Source organism: Drosophila nasuta, chromosome 2R, assembly GCF_023558535.2.
Source record: "Drosophila nasuta strain 15112-1781.00 chromosome 2R, ASM2355853v1, whole genome shotgun sequence".
Lineage (NCBI taxonomy): Eukaryota > Metazoa > Arthropoda > Insecta > Diptera > Drosophilidae > Drosophila > Drosophila nasuta.
This window is the reverse complement of record NC_083456.1, coordinates 27,270,354-27,292,173: the sequence shown is the minus strand read 5'-3', so window position 1 is coordinate 27,292,173 and position 21,820 is coordinate 27,270,354. Positions and strand designations below refer to the sequence as shown.

Genomic DNA, 21,820 nt, shown 5'->3' with positions numbered 1-21,820 from the left:
TCGGAACAAAAATAAAATACAATTATCAATTTGTAATTAATTTTGCTGCCTTTCTGGCGATGGCGCTTAATGCCAACTAATTAAAACTGCCCGCAATGTTGGCATTTCAATTCTCTCTCTCGATTGTTTTTTTTTTATCATTTTGGCTTTTTGTAAATGTAATTATTGTTCTTCGAAAAAAGTTGCCATTGTTGTTGTTGTTGTTATTGTTGTTGCTGCCCTTTTGCGACTTTCCCATCTAAAATTTAATTAAGTACGCTTAATGCTATTTTTTTTTGGTTTTTTCTTCATCTGTTTTTTGGGTGTTTTTTTTTTTTACTGATTTATGCAGTTTTACAATAACAAATTTGTTAATTATTTATGTTATAAGTACGTTGATTTAAATATTTTAATTGTTTTTAAATATATATATTTATATATTGTGTTTTTACTTAATAAGCAATCGCTCAATCGATGATCTCTTCGTCGACATCGTCGCCATTGTCGTTGCCACTTGAGGCGCCACCCGCAGCGGCAGCCGCTGACATTAACCCATTGCTGCCCAACGGCGATTTGTTGTTGTCATCGATGTTGCCCACTGTGCCACCTCCGCCTCCACCACCGCCTCCTCCATCGTCGGTGCCTGCTCCACCGTTGCCTAAACCCAAATCACCATGATGATCCAACAGCAGTGAATTGTTATTATTGTGATGCAACATGTTGTTGTTGTTACTGTTGTTGTTGTTGTTGCCATTGCTGCTGCCGGTCAGATGATGATGCTGCATGGCGGCATTGCCATTGTGCTGGCCGGAGAAGTGCTGCAAGTGGTGCTGGTGCTGATTGAGCAGAGCACCGAGTGCGTTTTCTCAGACAACATCTGTGACGCCGTACTGGCAAGCGGACAGTCCGGCTGAATTGGAACGCGACACAGGCGATGGCGCCGAATATGGGCTGCTAAACCCGGTGGCATGCTGTTTGGCCTTCAAGCGCAATGTGGCAATGCTCGATGACATGCTGCTGCTCATGCATGGCTCAGCGGCCGTGCGATACATATACGGATTGGCGGGTGTCGTATACGGGCAGGGGGCAGCGCCCACGCCCACATTCGTATTGGTCAGCGTTGAGCCCATGGTGCCCGGCAGCATTGAATTGTTCATGCTAACCGCCACACTGCTGGCGCCCGTATTGAAACAATTCACCGAATTCTGATGATGATTGCTGGTCACCATCGAGCCGAGGGGATTCACTGGCCACGGAAAGGGTTTGGTGCCCAGCGGTGATGGCACCTTGGTCCAATTGTTGTACGGATACGATGTGTACAGCGAATCATCGGCAAAGGGTTGCATGAACTGTGTGCCAAAGCCGGACTTGAAGTCGGCAGCTGCCACAGCCGCATTCATGGCATTGCGTTCACGTTTACGCCACTTTGCGCGTCGGTTCTTGAACCACACCTGCAAAAAGACACGAAAAGAGAGAGAGAGAGAGAGACATAAGTTAGTTAAAGTTTTAAAAGCGCTGGCAGCCATTTTCTTTTATTGCGTCGCCGTGCCGCATAATTTATTATATTGCCGCCAACTTGAAAATTTATGTATCCGTCTGTCGCTTGTGCGCAAAAACTCCCCCAAAAATATACCCCAAGCCAAAAGACTCCACGACTCTACGACTCCACGATTGCCAATGGCAAAAAGGGCGCCTCGTAATACGCATGTGCAGTAATTATAAATACAAATATACATAAATACTGCCATTGTTGGTGTTGCCTTGTTTCTTTTTTTTTTAATGGAGAGCTTTATATAAATAAACTCTCAGCACGCCAACCCCCAAAAAAAACCGAAGCAGAAGCCAGTATACAACAGCATTAAAGTTGGAAAGGGAATTTTGTGGGGAGAAAGCAGCAGACGCAAAAAATAAATCAAAATTATTTTGCACAGAAAAAGAAAGGAAAAACAAAGGCAGAGTAGATAAAAAACAAAATGGCAACTTTGTAATTTATTGCTGAAGTTTGCGCAGCTCCCACACACACACACACACATAAACACAGAGAGATACCAAGAGATACAGCTAGAGATACTGTAGCTAACAGATACAGAAGTATCTACTGCTGCTGCTGGGGTTTGACAAAGCATTGCTGATGAGTTTTTTCCATCTTCCCACAAAAATTTGCTTTGCTTCGTTTACGCGAAATTGCGTTGCATTTCCTTGTTGGTTTTTGTTTTCCAGACAGCATTGCAGGTAATTATGTTTGGACCAGTTACAATTTTTCGGTAGCCATGCATGTTGCCGCATTGCCACATTGTAGTTAAGTCAACGCTCTGAATGGGGTTGGAAATTTATTGCCTGCGTTGCGTATGCGTAACTAAATGTGGCCACGCGTTTGCTGTGTATGCAAAAACTGGGGGCCTAAAACGGTGTTAAAACGGCGTTTGTTTGCTTTTGTGTGGGAAAAAGAGTCACAAACTAAAATGCCGTGATTAACAAGTGGAAAATATTTGACTCGTGCCGAATTTAATGCGCATTCATTTGCCCGGCAAATTGGTTTAATCGCATTAGTTGCGCCCAGTTAATTGAAATCGCATGAGTCCCAAATTGAGTTGTAACTCGGTAAATTGCAATTGTCGTGGGAAAGGAAGAGAGAAGGAAACTCTTTAAAGTTGCTTTTTTTTTATGTGTTTGGCTCGCACATAAATCAAAGTCTGGCCAATTTCAATATCCAACCAGGCAATGTGTCAATTTGTCAAGGTACATCGCTCAGCCGCATCCGCAGCATCATTCTTCTCATCATCATCATCATCAGCTCAGGCTTCACTCTGATGCAAAACTAACGTCATCGATCTCGTCAACTGTCATTTTCACGTATCATTTAGCAAGTTGTTGAAGTTTTTGGGTACTCAGCAAAAAAACGAGGCGAACCAACGTTTGCATGATGGAAAATTGATGTGACTGCAAAAAAGGAAAAAAAATTGCCAACGTCCGAGTGCGAAAAAAAACCATCGCAATTTTCCACTCGACAGGCAGCTCTCGACGCTGTGTGACTCAAGCAGAAAATCCTAATTGGTTTTGATGACACCGCTCCTCTCAAACCCTAACTATGTTTTTATGCTGGTGCCTCAACGCATCATCAGGTAAAGTTGTTAAAAAAAAAGAACGGCACCAAGAAAATTGGAATATGAGTGGCGCAATGTGAGCATGTGGCAAAAGTTACGGGTTGAGTTTGCTTCTTCTTATTTTTATTTTCATTTTCATTTTTGTGATTTCTAAGGGTCCGTTGACTGAAGAGCTGCCATTTTGATTGATGGTCACAAATTGCAGCTAAATACGTTTTTTATTTGCTTAATTCCTCACTCTGTTCTCTGCTTTTTTTCACATTCTCTTTACTCACTACTCACTTCCGGGGTTGGTGCTTGACTAGTTTGGTAATTGAAGTGAAAATTTTGATTGCAGACAATATTGATAAGCATGAAACTTTCAGCTCTCAACAATCAGTAAGCCTTCATAAGATTGTGACCAACGGAACAGACAGAATATCTTGAAAAATACTAAGATAAAGTCAACGCTTCAGATTGCATTACAGATAATTCATTAAGTTGAATTTTTGATAAACAGCTTGATAAATGAATTATTATATTAATAATTGTCAAAAAATTGCTAATAGCTGTTGCATTTGACTCTGATTTAATTTAATTCACATAATGTTTTAAAGCACATTATAGCTTTAGAGATTAAGTGGATTAGCAAGCTTTGCAAGCACTTGAAAGCTCTAAAGCTGCAAAGGACTTAAGTGCTTGCTAACGATACTCAAAGCTGCATTAAAGTTGTCTGCTTTTGATTAGTGTAATTTAAGGAAAATTATGGTAGGAAAATCAGACTTGGTAAAGACATTCACACTCTTGAAACGAGCCACAATTCTACAATATTTTGAGACCATTAAACACGAGTCGTAATAGATTGAACCATCGGTGGACTCTAACTGCCCATATTGTGGCTCCTTTATGGCCATTGTTTTTTATGAAGCCACCAACGCCAAAATGGCTTTCCTATACACAGACCAAAAAATACGTTTGCTGTTTCCAAGCCATTGCCAACACCTGACCATAAAAAACAGAGCAGAGAATAAAGCAATTGGTTTGTTTTCTTTTTTATATACTCTGCCTCATTTGTCGCGAGAGCAACAAATGTTTTTACGAGTTGGAATTTTAGCTGTTAATTGAATTAAAAAGTAAGTGTCTGTTTTAAAAAGTCAGATGGGAACATATTGCCATAATTGCCGAGTCATGTTAATCTGCAGATTAGTAGCTATCAGCTAGCAGGAAACCAACCAAAGAAGACAACATTTCCAACCCGACACACAAAGCGTTTTGTTTGCTCAAAAACGGGGCTGATTTCAGATGTGCTGCTCTTTTTTTTTCCTACTTTTGACAACTTTAAACCCACCCAGATTTATATATTGGTGTGTGTTGTAATCCTTTTGTATATTTGATAAATTTTATTGCCTACGCTATTATTGCAGTCAAATGCGAAGGGAAGAAGACAGCATGATCATGATCATTAATTCTCGTGCGGTTTCTAATTCATTAAACAACCCTCATCTAATGTTTGCTGCTGACAAATTGCCATTGGAATTGTTTTGCATTTTTGGGAGAATGAGAAGGGGATGGGGAAGTGCTATAGATACTGTTGAGGGGTTGCACCCCTCACAGAATGAATGCAAACCTTTTTGTCATCATCGCATAATGGACCATAAAACAAACTGTATCAATATTTTATGCATTTTTGTGCCCAACACATGTTTCGATTGACATAATTTCCACGACTTTGTCTTTGTTTCTTTCTTTGCAACCCCCTCCGCACGTAGTTGACACTTGTTTTCTGGTGGGCCGCAGCTAATTTCTTTATAGTAACTGTGGCTGTCAAGTGACTTTTGCTTTCTCGGCAAATATTCTGGCCATATGCGCAACAAACGCACAGAAATTTGCATAGAAAAACCATGAAAAATGCAATTGCGGCAGCGATTTGTCAGCACATGAAAATGAAATGTATCTAGCAGATGTTTTTTATTTGTCAACGATAAATGACCTGCCTCTGTCTCTGTTCGCTTGTGTGTCAATTATCTTCGTGTCGCCAGCCCAAAAAACGAAAAAAAAACGAGTTTGTCGATCAAATAGTGATCAATCGATCACGTCAAGGAAAAACTTCACTGCTGTTAACTATACATATATGTAAGTATAACGTCGTGTTGCCGTCGTGTCGCTGTCTTCTGTGTGTCAGGCAAACATGCTTATGATATTGCTATGATATCCAGAAGAGAGTTATCGGTATCTATTTGCTATTTGCCCCCAGTTGGCGCCACTTAAAAGCATTCTCAATGTTTACCAAAACTATCGTTTACAAACAATTACAACTGTTTGTGCGTGTCGTTAGTTTGTTGTATTATACAATGCTTTGTTGATAGCTGATATCTTCTACGCACACACACATACACATTGAATATATATCTCAAGTTGGTCTGGGCCATAGAACCCTTGAGGCTGTCAATAACAGTAGCAATTGTCGTGGCATGTACAAACAGCTGGACTGCGTTTTGATAAGCCTCGACTGCGGCCCAGTTTACACCATAAAAATGTAAAAAAAACAAAAACTAGAAAAAAATATAGCCAACCGAACTGCAAACTGCGCCAAAGTTTTAGCCGCAATCGAGGCGGCAATTTATGGCAACTTTGCGCCATACTGCAACAAAGCCGAAACCCGAAAGCCAAACTCCCCTTGCTCCACACTGTGTGGGCCAAACATAAATTTACACTGCAGCAGCAGCAGCAAAATGGCGGAGTTTTTGGTCAGCACGTTTAAGCCGCGCGCGAATTTTGTGGCTGGGGCAAACATATTTACGAGTTGGCGCTGTGGCATTGTGTGTGTTTGTGTTTGCATTGCTTTCAGCCTGAGCTACGTGCTGCGGTTGCATTGCGGTCATTTTGGGATGGTTGCAGCCAAGAGAGGCGCCGCAGTAATTGCCGCATAATTGCACACACACCACAAATGCAATTGCTGCTGTTTACAATTTGTGGCTGTTGGCTGTTGTGCACAACACACATTAATATATAGCGAAACTCACCCTGACGCGGGCCTCGGTTAGATTGGTCCACATGGCGATCTCCTCGCGGGTGGACATATCCGGATATCGATTGCGACTGAACGTATGCTCCAGCTCCTGCAGCTGCTGTGAGGTGAAGTGTGTGCGTTGTCGTCGCTGTCGCTTGTTCTTCTTATCGTTCTTTGGCTCATCGGCGCTGCTTGCCATCGGCTCATCGTGGCCCGAATTTGATATGTTCTCCGTTTTGATTGTGGTCTCGTTCACACTGCGATTGCCTGCAAAAAATAATAGAGAGAGAAAACAGCAAGTAGTTGCATGTAATTAATTTGTTTGTGGCCAACAAAAGTTTATCTCTGCGGTGATAAGCAGGCAACAACAGTAGCTAGCTAGCTGCTGCACTCCTCATTCACGCTCTAATCAGCTGCCCGCCTGGCGTTACTAATTGCTATTGCCATGCAACCTTCAAACGACGCCAAAAAAATACAAAAAGAAACCCCCCTTTCCACCCACTTCGGTTCACGCCACACTCGGTGGCAACATCAAAGCGGCAAGCCGCCGATTGGAAGCTAGCCTAGTTTCTTTTTTTTTCCATTTTTCGGCCAGATTTACAACCCGTTAATGTGTGTTCAACGGGCATGTCATCGATCATGGCGGCGTGCTTTCTCTGTTGTTGTCGCTGTTGCTGTCGCTGTTCTCGTTGTTGTCGTTGTTGTTGTCATTGTTCTTGCCATTGTTTGCTTCAAGCGCCGAAAACGAACTTAATCAAATAAACTAAATGACTGGCCATATGAAATATCAGTTTCGGTGGCTCGACAAACGTCGTCATCATGTCGCAAATCAAAGCAGTCTAATCGAAAACTAAACGCGACGCGAGTGAGTAAATTTTCGCCGACAAAGGCCAAGAGGTAACCCACACACTCAACTGTCCCACCTTTCCACACCTCACACCACCCCACTTCACCTCCTCCACCCCTTAACCAAGTGACGCCCATTGGCCATGCTTATGAAAATTATTATAAATTATGTTTCTTATCTAATGTACGCACTGCTATAAAATCACTAACGAGCTCACTACTCTCTCACTCGCTATTGCTATCTCTCTCACATCGTATGTCTTTCTCTTTTACGCTCTTTGAGTGCGTCAACTTTTTGTTCACGCTTATTACACTAATGATCGAAACTATAATTATAGACAATTGTATTAAGAAATCCATTGGAAATTATTTGTAAACTTATCTTGAAATTTATTGCAAGTGTTCAACGATTGCTATGTTAATTTCTGGTGCCTTAGATCTTAAGTTCAGATATTTAAGTTACTATATAAATTAATGTTGTTTCTTTGGAAATGCTATCTACGAAGCAGATCTGCTTAAGGTATGAAGACTGTTCTTTAAAAAGGAATATATATGGTAAATTTAAAGGCTCTAACTTATAGGGTCTTTTAGATCTTTAGGTTTTTAGAGATGGACAGACGGGCAGACGAATTGAAGTCAGACGGAAAAAATTCAAAGTATTTGGAAACTTCATCAGCATATTTGACTAATTGTAATTGTCTTGTAATTTGATTTAAGTTGTTGTAAGTAAAAGCATTTGTTAGAAAACATTTTAAATATTTTCATAAAGGATTTCTTTTATCAATATAGTAAATTTAATATTACTTCTGTTATTATTATTATTTTGGTATATATTTTCGTCAAACATTCAAACTTAAGTCAATTTATTATTACTTTAGCTTTTATTCATATGATTCTTTTATCACTTTGTATACTCACCATCTTTGCGATCTCGACTTCGATTCGATAAGGTGGATGTCGACGATGTTTGAAAGTTGTTTAAATGTGTGCTATCCAAACTATTTGCTACGGCGGTCATGGAGCTATGACTATCACGAAAATCACCGGTTTCGGCCCAAACTGAAAAGAATAAACCAGCAAAGGGCACAGAAATATACAAAAAAATTAATGTTTTAACATAGGTTTAAAGGCATTCAAGCAATTTGTGTACAAGTATATGCTGTAAAAGTGTTTAAAAGCAGGACGTAGAGCAGAAGCCCATAAAAATGTGTTTATAAAAGGATTTATGCTGTTGGTTGTGGTATCAGTTTTAAATGGGCTTTTGGTTAGCTCGATTAAGTACACAAGTGTCGGAGATTCTGTTGGCCAAGTGCTGCAGGCCGAGACTCGGGCCAAGTCTTGGGCCATTAATTGAAGCCATTAAAGAGAAGCAGCCGCGGCGCACATTATGGAAAACTTCAGCAGGGAAGATAATGAGGAAAATTACTTGCGCTCTTCTAGTAGCATAAATCTAAGAAACTCAAATGAGACATGAGGCAATGATTACGCTAGTTAGTTACGCTCAATTTCATATTAATTGCCATTGTGTCTTTGACATGTTCCTCTAAAAATGCAGATTTATGTTGAGACAATTGATACTTCGGCCTTTCCCCTGGCCTCTGCTTGAGGTGTGTGCCCATATGGTCGAGGTCTCAGGTCTCGACTTCCTGGCCACTGCTCCTAAATCTTATGGACTTCCTTGTGCTCGTTTGCTCGCTCGCTCGGTTGCATAATTTATGGCATTTTCACATGTTGTCAGTTTTATGTGGTTTTTAAAGTGCCACAGCAGTACGAAGGAGAAAAGAAAGTCTGGCTGCAAACACCCGCGGCGACATTTTGAAAACAATTAGTCGTGAAATTGGGGGATGCCAGGCAAGTGTCTTCCCCATCTTATACACAGCTCAATTAATTACACGGCATTCTCTACAATTTGTGCCTCACTTGAGCTACGCTTGAATGGCACAAATAAAAGCAATGAAAATTCTTCGAAATCAATTAATGATATTTAGCTTATTAATCGTTATTTTTAGCGCATTCATAGTTGTCATTTATGACTGTCCACTGAGAATTGTGAATGACTCACATCATTAGAAATATTTGGCATTAAATAAATAGAAGGGATAATAGAACTAGATTTTGACTATTTCTTATGGCAAATTTGTGACTGATTGACAATATTACAAGTTTTGGCATTACAAATAAAAATAAGGGATAGTAGGGTTCGACTTTGATTATTTCGTATGGCAGACATTCGAATGACAGTCAAAATTTTAATAAATTTAAGGGAATATTCACATCAGCGGAAAAAATAGTAAAAAATATACTTTGACTTTTATTGTAGAATATTTTCTGTTTGTAATCAGAAATTTCAATAAGACAGACATCATAATCATCGGAAAAATTGTAGAACTAGACTTTTGCTACCGCGCATTTCCTTTTTCAATTAAATTATTTTAATAAGAGACGCATTTTCCTACTCCAATCTCCCCAATTTTGAATGACATTGTTAAAATTTTGACATTGAATAAAAGTAAGCACAAATTTTAAGCAGAAGGAAAAATAGTTGATTATTTTCTCATTCTCTAATCAAAGTATTTTCTTTAGCAGCTTCAGAACTCAGCTTAAGCCCAGGGCAAATTCCTCCTATCTATTGATTACTCAAGTCTTTTTTTAATGTGCTCCCACAACACTGCAGCGTTAAATTGGAAAATGCTGCTTAATAGCCGCTGCTGTTTTCGCTGTTGTTGTTGTTGTTGTCTTGCGATGTTCTTCGTTGTGCTCGATTTCAACCTGAGCATGTGCCTGTTAAATGGGTCGCCAGCGTCATCTGTGCCAGCTCGTTTCCTCCCGCCAACTTCTCTTAAACTGTTTCCCCCCTCTCAGCTTCCGAAGAAGAATGTAAAAATATTTTCTTAACGATGCGCTCTAAAAAACGCAGAGAAAAGCACGTACCGCAGCGATTTTTATTTGTTTAAATATTTTTTTCGTTCATTTTCTTGCTTGACTGTCTATTTCGCTTGCGACTAATTTGAATTTGATTTTTCCCCAAAAAAAAAACAGCAGAATTTGTTTGTCGTCTGTCAGTTGGCGTTGACATTTTTTTTGGCCGCAGTTGTTGCTGCCAGAGTTTTTCCGACTTTTTACAATGTTTTTCAAGGTTTGTGTCTATACTCGTGGTGTTGTGTGATAGAATGTGAGTGGCAAGTGTCAATATGGCTTTAGCCAAAAAAGTGGTGGGCGTTGCCTCAACGCCTCAACAATTTTTGGCCATGTCAACGAGCTGTGACAACAAGTGTCAACCGTCGCATTTGTGTATTCCGAATTCACTTCGGCCATTTTGCAGAGGCGTTTAAGCAAAACAAAACAGCAAAATGATCTAATGAAAAAGTATTTTCCCTTTTGTTTTCTCTCCTTTTTTTTGCCCAACAAAAGTCAATAGAAGCAGAGCGTGCACACCCCAAAAAAAAAGGGCGAACTATTAATCATGCTGGCAAATATGAAACGGCAGAAAAATGAGAAATAAATGTTTGCCTGGACAATGATTTTGATTTTGATAGCCAGCAAAGCAAACACACACGGTAAACCATTTGGCCATTTGTCGCATTCATTCATAAGCATTTTCCACAAAAACTTTGACACACGACACACGGCAGAAGCAGCAACAGCAACAGCAGTAGCTATAAATTATCCAGCCTGTGACACTGTCAAACCTTCGCACAGGATACACCCAAAACAAACAAACAAATACACACACACATACACAAAGAGACAGAGACAAAAGGATCGTTGAGATGCCAAGGGAGCTGGACCGAAGGTACGCCCCGAGAGCGCGTCCTTTGACACGACACAGCAAAAAAAAAAAAGAAGTGGAAAGAAGGAAACCCAGGATATATGGCAAACGTTTACTTGTAGCATTTTGTGACCAAAAACAAACGATTAATGTGACAGTTGAATTGGGATGCTCAGCACACAAAGCACACAAAGGACGAAGGAAGGCAGAAATCGAAATACTTTTCTTCCCTATTTTGACAAGTTAGTTGCTTTTATTGTTTGGCGAAATTAAACCACTCTGCGAGGGGGAAATCTAAAATATCAAAGGGTTAAAGACTGCTGACAAATATTTATACATTTCGCATTTTTCCAATTTCATGCCACATTTGGCATTGAAAAGTGTTAATATGCGACAGGTTTTGTGCACCATATGCCCACAAAAATTGGCAAACTATTCAACACCCTCAAGCTGAAAGCACTAGAAATTAGCCAAAGCTGCTGTAAAAATCAAGTTAATGCTTTTTTTTTTGGCCCCACAACAATCTAGAAAGTTAATCCTTTATGGCTAGCCAGACAATGACAATATATATATTCTCTGGTTATGGCAATATAATGAGCTTGGCAGCAACACAGAAATATATGTATGTAAGCTACACACACACATATAAAAATCAGTGCAATAACATTGACATGGCCCAAAGTCCGACAGAGAACAGAGAGTCCAACCCTCCTTTGCGGCCAGACAGTCAGACCACATCAAGGCAAGCTCATTAGTCGAGGGTCTGGCAGATAAGGCTAAGAAGAAGAAGAAGAGAGAGACATGCAGACCTTTTCCTCCCCCCCTCTCAACAAAATGCTGTCCAACCAAACACAGACTCGTTCTCTGTCTTTCCTTTTGTCTATGTTGAACTTGTTGTAGTTTTCCACTGCAATGCCTTTTTCAGTAATTTTCTCGACTGTCAGCTCAAATTTTTGGCTCCAGTTGATGCCGTTGGGTCATTTGGTCCATTTCGTTCTCATCCTCCCCTCGCCTCCCCAATTTTGCTGTGGCCAACTTGGACAGCAGCGTCGTGCAAGTTTGTTTCCTCAGATAATCTCTAATGCGACATTTTTACGAAATTGCACGATACGGATAATGAGAAAGAGGCGGCTTCAGTAGTAGAACTCTCTCTCTCTGACTCTAACTCCCACTCTGTGTGCAACGTAATTGCGGTCTTGGTCGAGTTAGAGATTTGTCTGAGGGCAAAACGAAAAAAAAAAACAAAGAAGAAAAGAGGAAGCTGACTGGTTGCCATAATGACATTATAATTTATATAAACGAAATCAGTGCCATCAAGGCAGAAGAGAAGGAGAGCATCGCATAGTAGAGACCACATGTCTCCGTTGTGTCTGAGTGTCAGGATTGATATATGGGCAGTTTTTGTCCTTGCAGTCTGGCCATAGAACACCAAAAGAAACTTGTGAAGTGGGCGTCACCAATGGGTGATTATCCATTGGCATTGGCTGGCACAATTTATGGGGTGTTTGCTTGCCAATTGCACTACGATCTTTTGTTTTTCCTCCTTCTATGCTTAACCGCAACAATGACATATGTGCGCAATTTTCCAGAGATTTTCACAGCAAATGCACTTGATGCTGACTGATTTTTAAAGCGTCTTAAAGATAATGTACACACAAAATGGCTGCAAACACAGCCCCAAAGAGAAATCGATAAAATGTGTATTTATATTCATAAAGAAAATGGCAGGACAAGAAGGGAGCATCAAACCGAGAGAGAGGCCTGACAAATAAGTACAAGCGAAGTCCACGACGCGCACACGTTGAATTTAAAGTAGCTACAGGACTCAGGCGTATCCTTGCACAGGATGTGGTGTGTGTGTGTTTCTGTGTATCTATAACTGTAACTTGAGGCCTGTGCAGCATGTGCGCAGCGTCTCTTCATTAAAGACACATTTGTAGCTTGCCTTAAAAAAAACACTGAAGCTGTAAAGATTTTTCTTGGCTGCCCAAATTCTTTCTTATTTCAAAGCATAATGTTGAATCTGTAATCTGTTGGGTTACAAAAATTTTCTTTAATTTATAATTATCTTGTGGAAGTATAAAGCTGAATCCGTAAAGATTTTTTCGGCTCCCAAAATTCTCTCTAATTTCAAAGCTTACATTGAAAACTGTGAGAATATTTTCAACTCTGCATTTTATAATTCTAAAGTTGAAACTCTAAAGATAGCAACATTTTATTTCATTTCTAATTACTTTTAGTAAGTCTAAAATTCAATCTGTAATGATATTTTTGGTATTTACTATAGTTTGTCAGATTTGTTAACTACCCAAAGCTTTTTTTAAATCTCGTATTACCTTAAGCAAGTCTAAAGCTGATTATATGAAGAGTTTTTCAGCTGCCAAATTCTCTCTAATTTTTAACTGTCTTAATAAAGATTAAAGATGAATCAATAAAGACTTATTCAGTTGTCAAAATGTGCTCTAATTCTTAGAAGTTATGTATTTTAAAAAAAAATTTTCAATTACCAATATGTTCACTAATTTCTAGAAATTATATCTCCATTTTAAAGTGCTCTTTGGACTGTTTGTTGTGCTGCACGTGCCATTAACACTTTGTGCCGACAACACACACACGCAAACACAAGACAAACTTAAGTGCAATGATATGTGGATGAGGCACAATAGATAACAAAAGATTTCGTAGGAAAGTCGAGCAGCAAGTTCTCGCACTCAGCTGCAGATACAACAGCAATAGATACAGATACATTTTTGGAGATAGAGATAGAGCCGCACAAGGCAATTTAATATTTTATCAAGCGCTACAAGGGCAAACTATTTGTCAAAGGCAAATAGTTCTACCATATCTAAGCATATATCTATAGCTATATCTGTGTAGCTGTAACAACTTGGCAAACAAAGTCGCAAAGGACTCGCAACATGATATTTGTATTATTTGCCGAGCAACCAAAATGTAAACTGCTCTGATTTACATTTGAGTTTTTGGTTTGTTGAGGTTTCTGTTGGTTTTTGGCTTTGCTTTTGCTTGGTAAATACAAAACGCAGATCTTTGTTTAGTCATATCTACATTGAGCTGAAAGTACTTAGTCACAGGATCAACTAAAATACTCTATACAATAATTAGAATAGATGTGATAGATTATTGTTGTGTGAAAAATTAAAGCATTTTTTGATAGAGTAGAGCAGCATGACTAAAGCTCTCTTTAGAGGCTGCCAGCTGCTGACAACATAATTCAGATTGCTGCCGCTGCTGAGTTGAACAGAACATGGCCAGCTGCCAGTGGGGACACTTTCGACATTAAAGAGTTGTAGCCGATGGTATTAAAAAGCATTAACTTTTTATTGTTTTACACGCTGCAGCGTTGCATGCATAATAAAAAAAAAATAGATGTTGCCATCGAATGAGACACAAAAAAAAAAAAAATAAATAGCTGACAACCAAAATGGAAAATGGGAAACTGGGAAAATGTGAAATTAGTGTACGTGAACTTGAAATCCTTTGAGCGCAAAATACGAAATAAAAACACGCACAGAACCCATAAAATGATGATCAGACTAAACGAACTAATAGACGAGGTGTGCTGTGTGTGTGTGCATCATAAAAAACTGCACTAATAAAAAAGAAAAACATTTCCACACACACACAGAAAGAGGGACAGAGACATATACATAAATACTCGTACAAATAAAACTTAAATATTTTATAACACAAACAAATGGTCGTGTAGGTGGTTTGATTTTCGAGAATCCGTTCTCGCTTCTCGTTCTCGTTCGTCGTTCTATAAAGTTAAAGGGGAGGGCGACCATTAAATTGGCCAATAATTGAAAATCCAATTGCAATGTGCAACAGTCCAACAATCCAACAGAGTTGAACACAGGCATTGGGCACGTTGTGTGGCCATTATTTAAACAAGAGCGTAAACAATAACGACAACAACACACAGACAGCAATGTGAAATTTGTTGGCAACATGATTCCGCACCTGCAGCTGAAAGGCAGCCACTCCTCGCACAACTTGCCACAGTAAACGTCTGGCTTTATCCTGCTCTGCATGTGTATTCGCTTGTGTATGTGTATGTGTGTGTGTGTGTGTGTGTCAAAGGATAACTGCACTCGTGCATATTTTAAATGCGCACAATTTTTGTGTTAAATTGTTTTGGCACGCAAATAAATTGAGAGGCAGCTGCGTCCCCTTTCGCTCTCTGGCCCCACAGCAGCAAAGTGCAGAGTTTGTAAGGCTGTTAACCCGGCCAAAAGTGCTTGGAGGCCAGAGTTGAGTGAGTTGCGCTAGACGGCGAACAAATCTCTCAGACAAATACTTATTGTTTTGGGGCACAAGCAAATTCAAAGTTAACTTTGCTGTAGTCAAAAGTTTGCGCAGTTTGTGTCAGCATAAAAAATGAAAATGCTATCAAAATGAAGCTGCTTAGAATAATTATTTTAACTTGATGCAATTCTATTAGTTTTGCGTTGTATTAGTTATTAAATGAACAGTCTTATTATCAGTGAGTTTTGAGTATTTAAATTCTTTCTATTATATAGTCTCCCACTAATTCAGTAAATCTCCAAAGTTGTATTCTTTAATCAAAGGTTTTTCCTCAACATAAGTTGTAATCTTTATTTAATCTCACCCTTTAATGTTAGATACAATAATTCGCATACAAATCACGATTTTAATAAGGCATTTATTAATTCGCTTTAAGCTATAATTATTAATTGAACTGAATTGAAACCCAACTTTGTTTACTATATACTCAAAAGAGTCTATTAAACTTTTCTCAACTATAATTTTAAATGAATTCAACTTCATTCATTTGAAATTGAAATTTATACGATTTAATTTCCAATCAATGAATTGAACTTTATTATTTTAAGCTGAAATTCATCGGTTTTTTTCTCAGTCTTTTCCCAAGTTTCAGTTTTTAATATAAGTTCTTCTTCATGAATTTACTATTCTATTTATAATTTAACTTTTGCTATTGTAATCCTATTGTAATATCATCATTTTGTTTACCCAACTTCCTCTCTTTGCTGCAACCTTTGACTGACTTGCAGGCAATTGAATAATCTGCTTGGCACACTTGATCGCAATACCTCCAAATATCATGCCGAGTGTCTGGCCGCAGTCAAATTCCCATAACAATTAGCCTAAACGGAACAACAAACACTTGACTACAATGCACATATCAAATTTCAGCCATTGAGCGACCCTCTTTCAACTCTGACGCTGCTGCAGCATCACTCGAAGTGGCAAGAAGTGGGAAATGGGAACGGGAAAAGTGGGAAAGTGGGAAGAGTGTGTTGCCTTCGGCACTACGGCAGAAGGGTGCTCAATTAGCCGTGACATGCGCAGCAAAAGTGAAATTTGTTTAGTGCTTCTTTTTGTTGCTCTACCAAAATTGAGTTTTGTTCTTTTTGCTTTTTTTTGGGTCGCCTTTGTTACGCTTTTATGAAGATTATGCGCTAATGATTACACAATGATTATTATGAATATGCATGAGGCATGGATGTTGACAAAAAAAAGGGGCAGGAGGAGGAAGGAGCGACAAGTTTGTCGTTGGAATTTTTGCACATTGTTTAGAAATTTACGAGCATCGCATGAATGATGAAGTACAAGTATTGAGAGCGTGAATGATTTGGTGTAACAAATGAATATTGAAATGACGACAGCTGTCGCTGACAGTTGCAAAAATATTGTGCGCTGTGAATGTGGACACTTGTTGAGGCAAGCAAACATAGACAAAACAAATATCACGCATACGCAGCGTATACAAAACGCTGCGACGCTGCCTGAATTATGGCCGCATTAATTACTTGTAAATTTGTTAGACTGCTGCGCAGCGAGGGAGAAGAACCCCCTATAAAAACATTCCAAAAGAATAAATTGTTTAACAAATTGGCCACGAAATTGACTTGGCCCCCAAATAAACTGAACCGAAAATATGCATGAAGATGTGTGAAGGGGAGAATCTGTTGTTCTTTCTCTATTCGATACTTACTTCTGAGTTTCTCGAGCGGCTCGTGCTTCGGTGTGTGCGGCGGCACGACGGCATGATGCGGATGCTGTGGATAGCTGCCAACCAGATCCTGACCGGCGGCCGTGTGATGCAAATGACTGAGACTGCTGATGGGCATCAGGCTCGAGATGGCGGGTGAAATGCTGACCGATGAGCTCGAATCGTGCAAGCTGTGATGGCTGTGCAAATGATCCGCACCCGAAGCGCTGCTCCCCCCACCATTCACCGTCGAGCTGCCGCTGCTCAGCGCTGTGCTCGTTGTTGTGGCACTCTCCGCCGAACCCGCCGATCCGGCGCCATTCGCTGTGCTCGCACTGACCAAATCCTGCAGACACAGGCCCGTGGACTCTGCGGACATGGCTTCGAGGCCATTCAGTGCACCACTGACCCCAACGCCGCCGCCTCCGCCACCGCCGGGAATGCCGCCGGGACCGAGAGCGGTGGCCGAACTGGTCACCACGCCGAGGCCCCCGCCAGCGGCACCGCAACCGCCGGCGGCGGCGCGATCCATGCCGAGATACGTTGGAAAAATGGTGGAGAAACTCTGGGCGACAGCCTGGTGCGGCTGATGGTGGTGATGCAGCGCGGACTGCTGATGCGCTGGATGCGCGGGATGCAGTGGCGGCAAATGGTGATCTCTGCCGTTGAACTTCGTCGTGACGACGTCCTTAAAGTGTTGCAAGAATGTCGTCGTCTTGAGGCCGGTATCTTCCAACTGTGGCGAAAGCAGATCCAAGTTGTGGCTGTTCTCTGAGCTCGCTGGCGCTGCCCTGAAGCGCGCTGCGATGCTGCAAGGTAGAGAGAGAGAGAGAAAGGGTAAATGATTAAATTAAGAAAATGCGAACACAAAGCTTATCAACTAACAAACGAAAGACAACATAGCTGAGCGCAAGCTACCTGAGGGAAAAGTTTGTTTTATATTTTTTTTATCACATCGAGACAAACAGTGAGGAGCTTAACCCAAACACCAGGCAATGGCAACTTAACACCAAACACGTCAAGGGGTTAATACCACATCGGTATTGCCGTTGTAACTGCGTTCCACAGATGACGAAGATGCTGCTTTGTGGCTGCTACTTTGACTGTTGCTGCGACGGTGAATCGTAAATCGTTTGCGGGTGCCGCGTGCGCAACGTTTTGCCGACTTAAGTTGACAACGCAGTCCGCCCAGGGCAGACACACTGAGATTCCAACACTCGCACTCACACACACACAGTCCACACCACCTACGTGTTGTTATCACACACGCTGAGAGACGGACAGACAAATAGATAGAGAGCAACAGCCACAGCAACGAGCTTGCACAGTCGAAGATAACACACAGCCCGAGCTTCTTATCAATGTAACAATATTTACATTTCTGTGAATTTGTTTCTCTCTTCGTTATATTTTCTTTTTTTTTTATTATTATTGCAGCAACAACGCGACGCAAAGTTGTACTGGATTTTGGCAACCGAATCGAAGGAACTCCCCTTAAGGGGCGCCTTAATAAATGTTGTGACAAAAATCAAGCATTGACAGTGCTCTAAAAATAACCATAAATGTTCGTAAATCAAGTAAACTTTTTTTGCCAATTTCAGTGGCATTGCTTCAGTAATCAAAAGAGAGTCCCAACTATTCTCACCGAGTTCTGTGCGTTTCGCTATCGGAAACGAAGCAAAGTCGAACAACGCGAGCATTGCAATAAATTGTTATCTAATCTCAATCATAACAAAAAATAAAAGCATTCAAAAACGAAATAAATAGTTGTAAAAAATTTCATAAATTATAGTACACCAAGCGCAAAAAAAAACGAGAGAGAGACAGCAGAGGGAAGTACTATAAATAAATGTAAATTCAAACAAAACCTGGCGACTTTCCTATCGTAAATTTTCACCAGCAGCAAAAGCAGCAGCAGCTTCTTGTTTAATTGTTAGTAAAACAAAAAAAAAAAGTGATTAAATTTAAATTTGATTTGTCACTTTCGATTTTGAATTCGGTTTCGTTTTCCCTTTCACATTTCTCACACATTTACTACCGTTGAAATTGAAAATGTATACTTGATAATGCCGCTTGATCTGCACTTGATCCCCAGTGGATTAGTCTGGCTGTAATATTAAATTGCTTTGCGGTTGTTTTAATCACAATAATAAACATAATTTCCCATTTAACAGATTTATACCTCACCATTCTTTTTTTGCCTTGCTTTGTTTATTTATTACCACATTGTTTTTTTTTTCGCTTTTGTTGCTTTTTTTCTCTCTTCTGTGATTGAAGTGCATTCATATTGTTGTCAATTTTCGGTGGCATCATTTGTGGCATATTTATTTGCCACAGTGCTAATAAATATAATTTTTTGTTGTTGGTCTTCAACTCTTGTGACGCTGCTGCTATTCTATTTATTTTAGGGTTTGCCTTTTTGTTCTTTGTCACGACACATTTTTATTTCAGAAGTGAGAATTTATTTACATAATGATTTTCTTAGACAAAGAATGCCCGAAATTATTTTATGTCACTTTATTGCCAGCCGTATTTTTTTGTGGCCCATGCGGCACCCAAGCTTTCCCCTCACCTCACCTCAGCAGCCGCCCATTCACTATGGCAATTCAGTGGTTTTCTTATCGCTGGGTCGGTGGGTCGCGTTTTCTTTTTTTCGGGGCTGAGCAAATAGTTAAGGCGAAGGTGCCAAGATTTCTATGTTTTACCAAGACGCTTAACGTCTGTTGTCATTTCTATTTAATTTTATACACAAATTTATTTTGGAAAGTATATTTCTGCATTTCGCGCTTCTTATGGAAATCTCTCTCTCTTTCGCTCTCAAGGTGTATTTCGCGGTGTTTTTCCATGCTTTGTTTGCCAAAAGCAAAGCAATGGCCACAACAACTACAACCAAAACACAAATTCAAAATCTAATTGTTTAGGTGACGTCAATTGGCGTTTTTTTTTTTGGCTTTGGCTTTGGGCCTCTTTACGCCCAAATAAGAGGCCCCCATAGACGAGAAAAGTGAGACAGTTTATGGTGGCAATGTCTGGACTGATGATTATGATGATTCGCAGATAGAGTTTGTGATTTATGTTTGGCGTGAGAGTGCAGCAAAAAAATTAAAAATTATTTAAATGCCATTTAAGCGCTAGTTCAACAAACACTTTATTGCTGGCTCATTCAGTTAATACTTTCGGGAGCTTTTTGTGGCCCGTTTGTTTGTGGCTTTTGTTTAGTTAAAACGGGGCCTGGTCTAGCGTCGCATATATAGATAGATATCATTAGATACGGTGCTCAGTAGTAGTAACAATTAACGCGAAGCGACAACGCTTTCACTGTTTACTCAGCTGATCTTGACGACGACATCTTGCATAGAATTTTGAAATACTTTGCGTATACTTAATACAAACTCTTAGCTACTATTTATAGTTATCTATAGTTAACTCACCTCTAGTTTGGGAAAAGAAATTCAAATTAATCCACTTGATAGCGCCGTCAGTTCGGCAGCTGTATAGATGGATGGATAACTTGGGGTCAGTTCTGTTTTGTTTGATTGAAGTTTTTTTTTAGTTTTTTGGTTTTAGAGTGGGTAGCACTTAATGTGGGGCAAATGTTGTGCACTTGGGCAATAAATCAAATTGCTTTCATTTGAATTTCATTTGTAAGTTTAGCGCGATTATCAAGACGAAGAAATGTCGCGTGGGTTGCGTCGGCAATAAATCTTGAGAATCTTTGTTGGGAAATTTATTGATAGCAAGCAGAACCGAGATTTTCGTTCCGTGTCTTTCGATTGCTAATCAAAAGCTATTTTTCGTTTGATAGTTTAAACACAATTTTGCGTCGCTTGTTTGTTGTTATTATGATTATAATTATTGTTATTGTTGTTGTTGCACACGCGTGTGAGCGAACGAGATGGCGATAGAGATAGAGTAGAGGCAGCTCAAATAAAAATCACAGTGATTATGTTAGTGATTAATTTTAAGTAACTCATGGATATGTTTTTAATGCGACTTTGATGCCAACGCGCGTTTGCTATTATGGCCTCTCTCACACGAACACGAAGCACACACACACACTACTAAAATGCACACATACACATACACGTACACACACACACACACGAAAGAATCAGTCGGTGTTGTTGAGTTGTTATTATTGCTGTTGTTGTTGCTGTTATTGTGTTTGGCAGTCGGTGTTGAATCGGCTGTTGATTCTAAATCCGCGTCGGCTTTAGTGTTTTAATAATTTAATCCAGCGCGTAATTAGGGTAAGTTGTTGTAGTAGTAGTAGTAGTAGTAGTATATGAAGTAGCTCAAATTGTTGTTTGATTGCGCTCTCTTCTCACTGTTTTGACGGAAGCAGCAAAAAACGGAAACAAACGCGTCTGCACCCGTAACAGGACGTGGCTGAATTGAAAACGAATTCAAAAGCATACGCAAAAGTATCTGTTGGATGTGGCACCGCGACAACGACAGCGACGGCGACGGCGACGGCAGCAGCGAGTGCGTGAGGGCAGCAGCAGCAACAGCAGCAGCGGCCTCCGTGATAAAGGGGGTTGAGCTCGCCTGCAACTTGCACACGCAACGAAAACGAACGGCAACGGCAACGAGCGGCGAGTGTATTGCGAGTAGCTGCCACACACAGTCCACACACAGTCCACGACGAAACGAACTGAATAACGCAATTTGATTTTTCCAACTAACTCGGCACACGCATCGCACACACACCGCAGACACTGCTCGCGATTCTCTATTCTATATCTTATCTGCTGTCCCACCAGGCAGGCAGGCAGCCAAGCAACTCTGGCACTTTGGTGTGAGTGCAAGCGAGCGCATGCCAAGCGAGTAACGAGTGCCGTAAGCACGGATGTGTGCGAGCGAGACACCCTACGCATTTCACACACAGAGGCCAAGACACACCCCAAAAGCCGTTTTGTCTACTGTCAGTTCAGTTTATCGCGTGCACACACACACATACACACACTCGCACTCACTCACTCTCTCACACGCACGCACACGCTCACTCTCTCGCTGTTCGTGTCACACACTCACTGCTCATACTGTGTGCTTGCCTTCTCTGTTCCACACACACACACACAGCGTTGTGGAGGTGTCAGTGTGTGACGCTCACACCAATGTTTACAGAGCGCCATTGC

General features: G+C 40.4%; 1 protein-coding gene across 1 annotated transcript; it reads right to left on the bottom strand.

Moving 5' to 3' along the window:
* Nucleotides 1–256: 256 nt before the first annotated feature.
* LOC132785941 (pituitary homeobox homolog Ptx1) lies at nucleotides 257–21,334 on the bottom strand. The gene is given in 5 exon segments (XM_060792275.1): nucleotides 257–1,430; nucleotides 6,086–6,339; nucleotides 7,837–7,977; nucleotides 16,686–17,491; nucleotides 20,114–21,334. Coding segments are annotated over 4 exon segments (1,908 nt in total). The 5' UTR covers nucleotides 17,215–17,491; nucleotides 20,114–21,334; the 3' UTR covers nucleotides 257–446.
* Nucleotides 21,335–21,820: the final 486 nt, after the last annotated feature.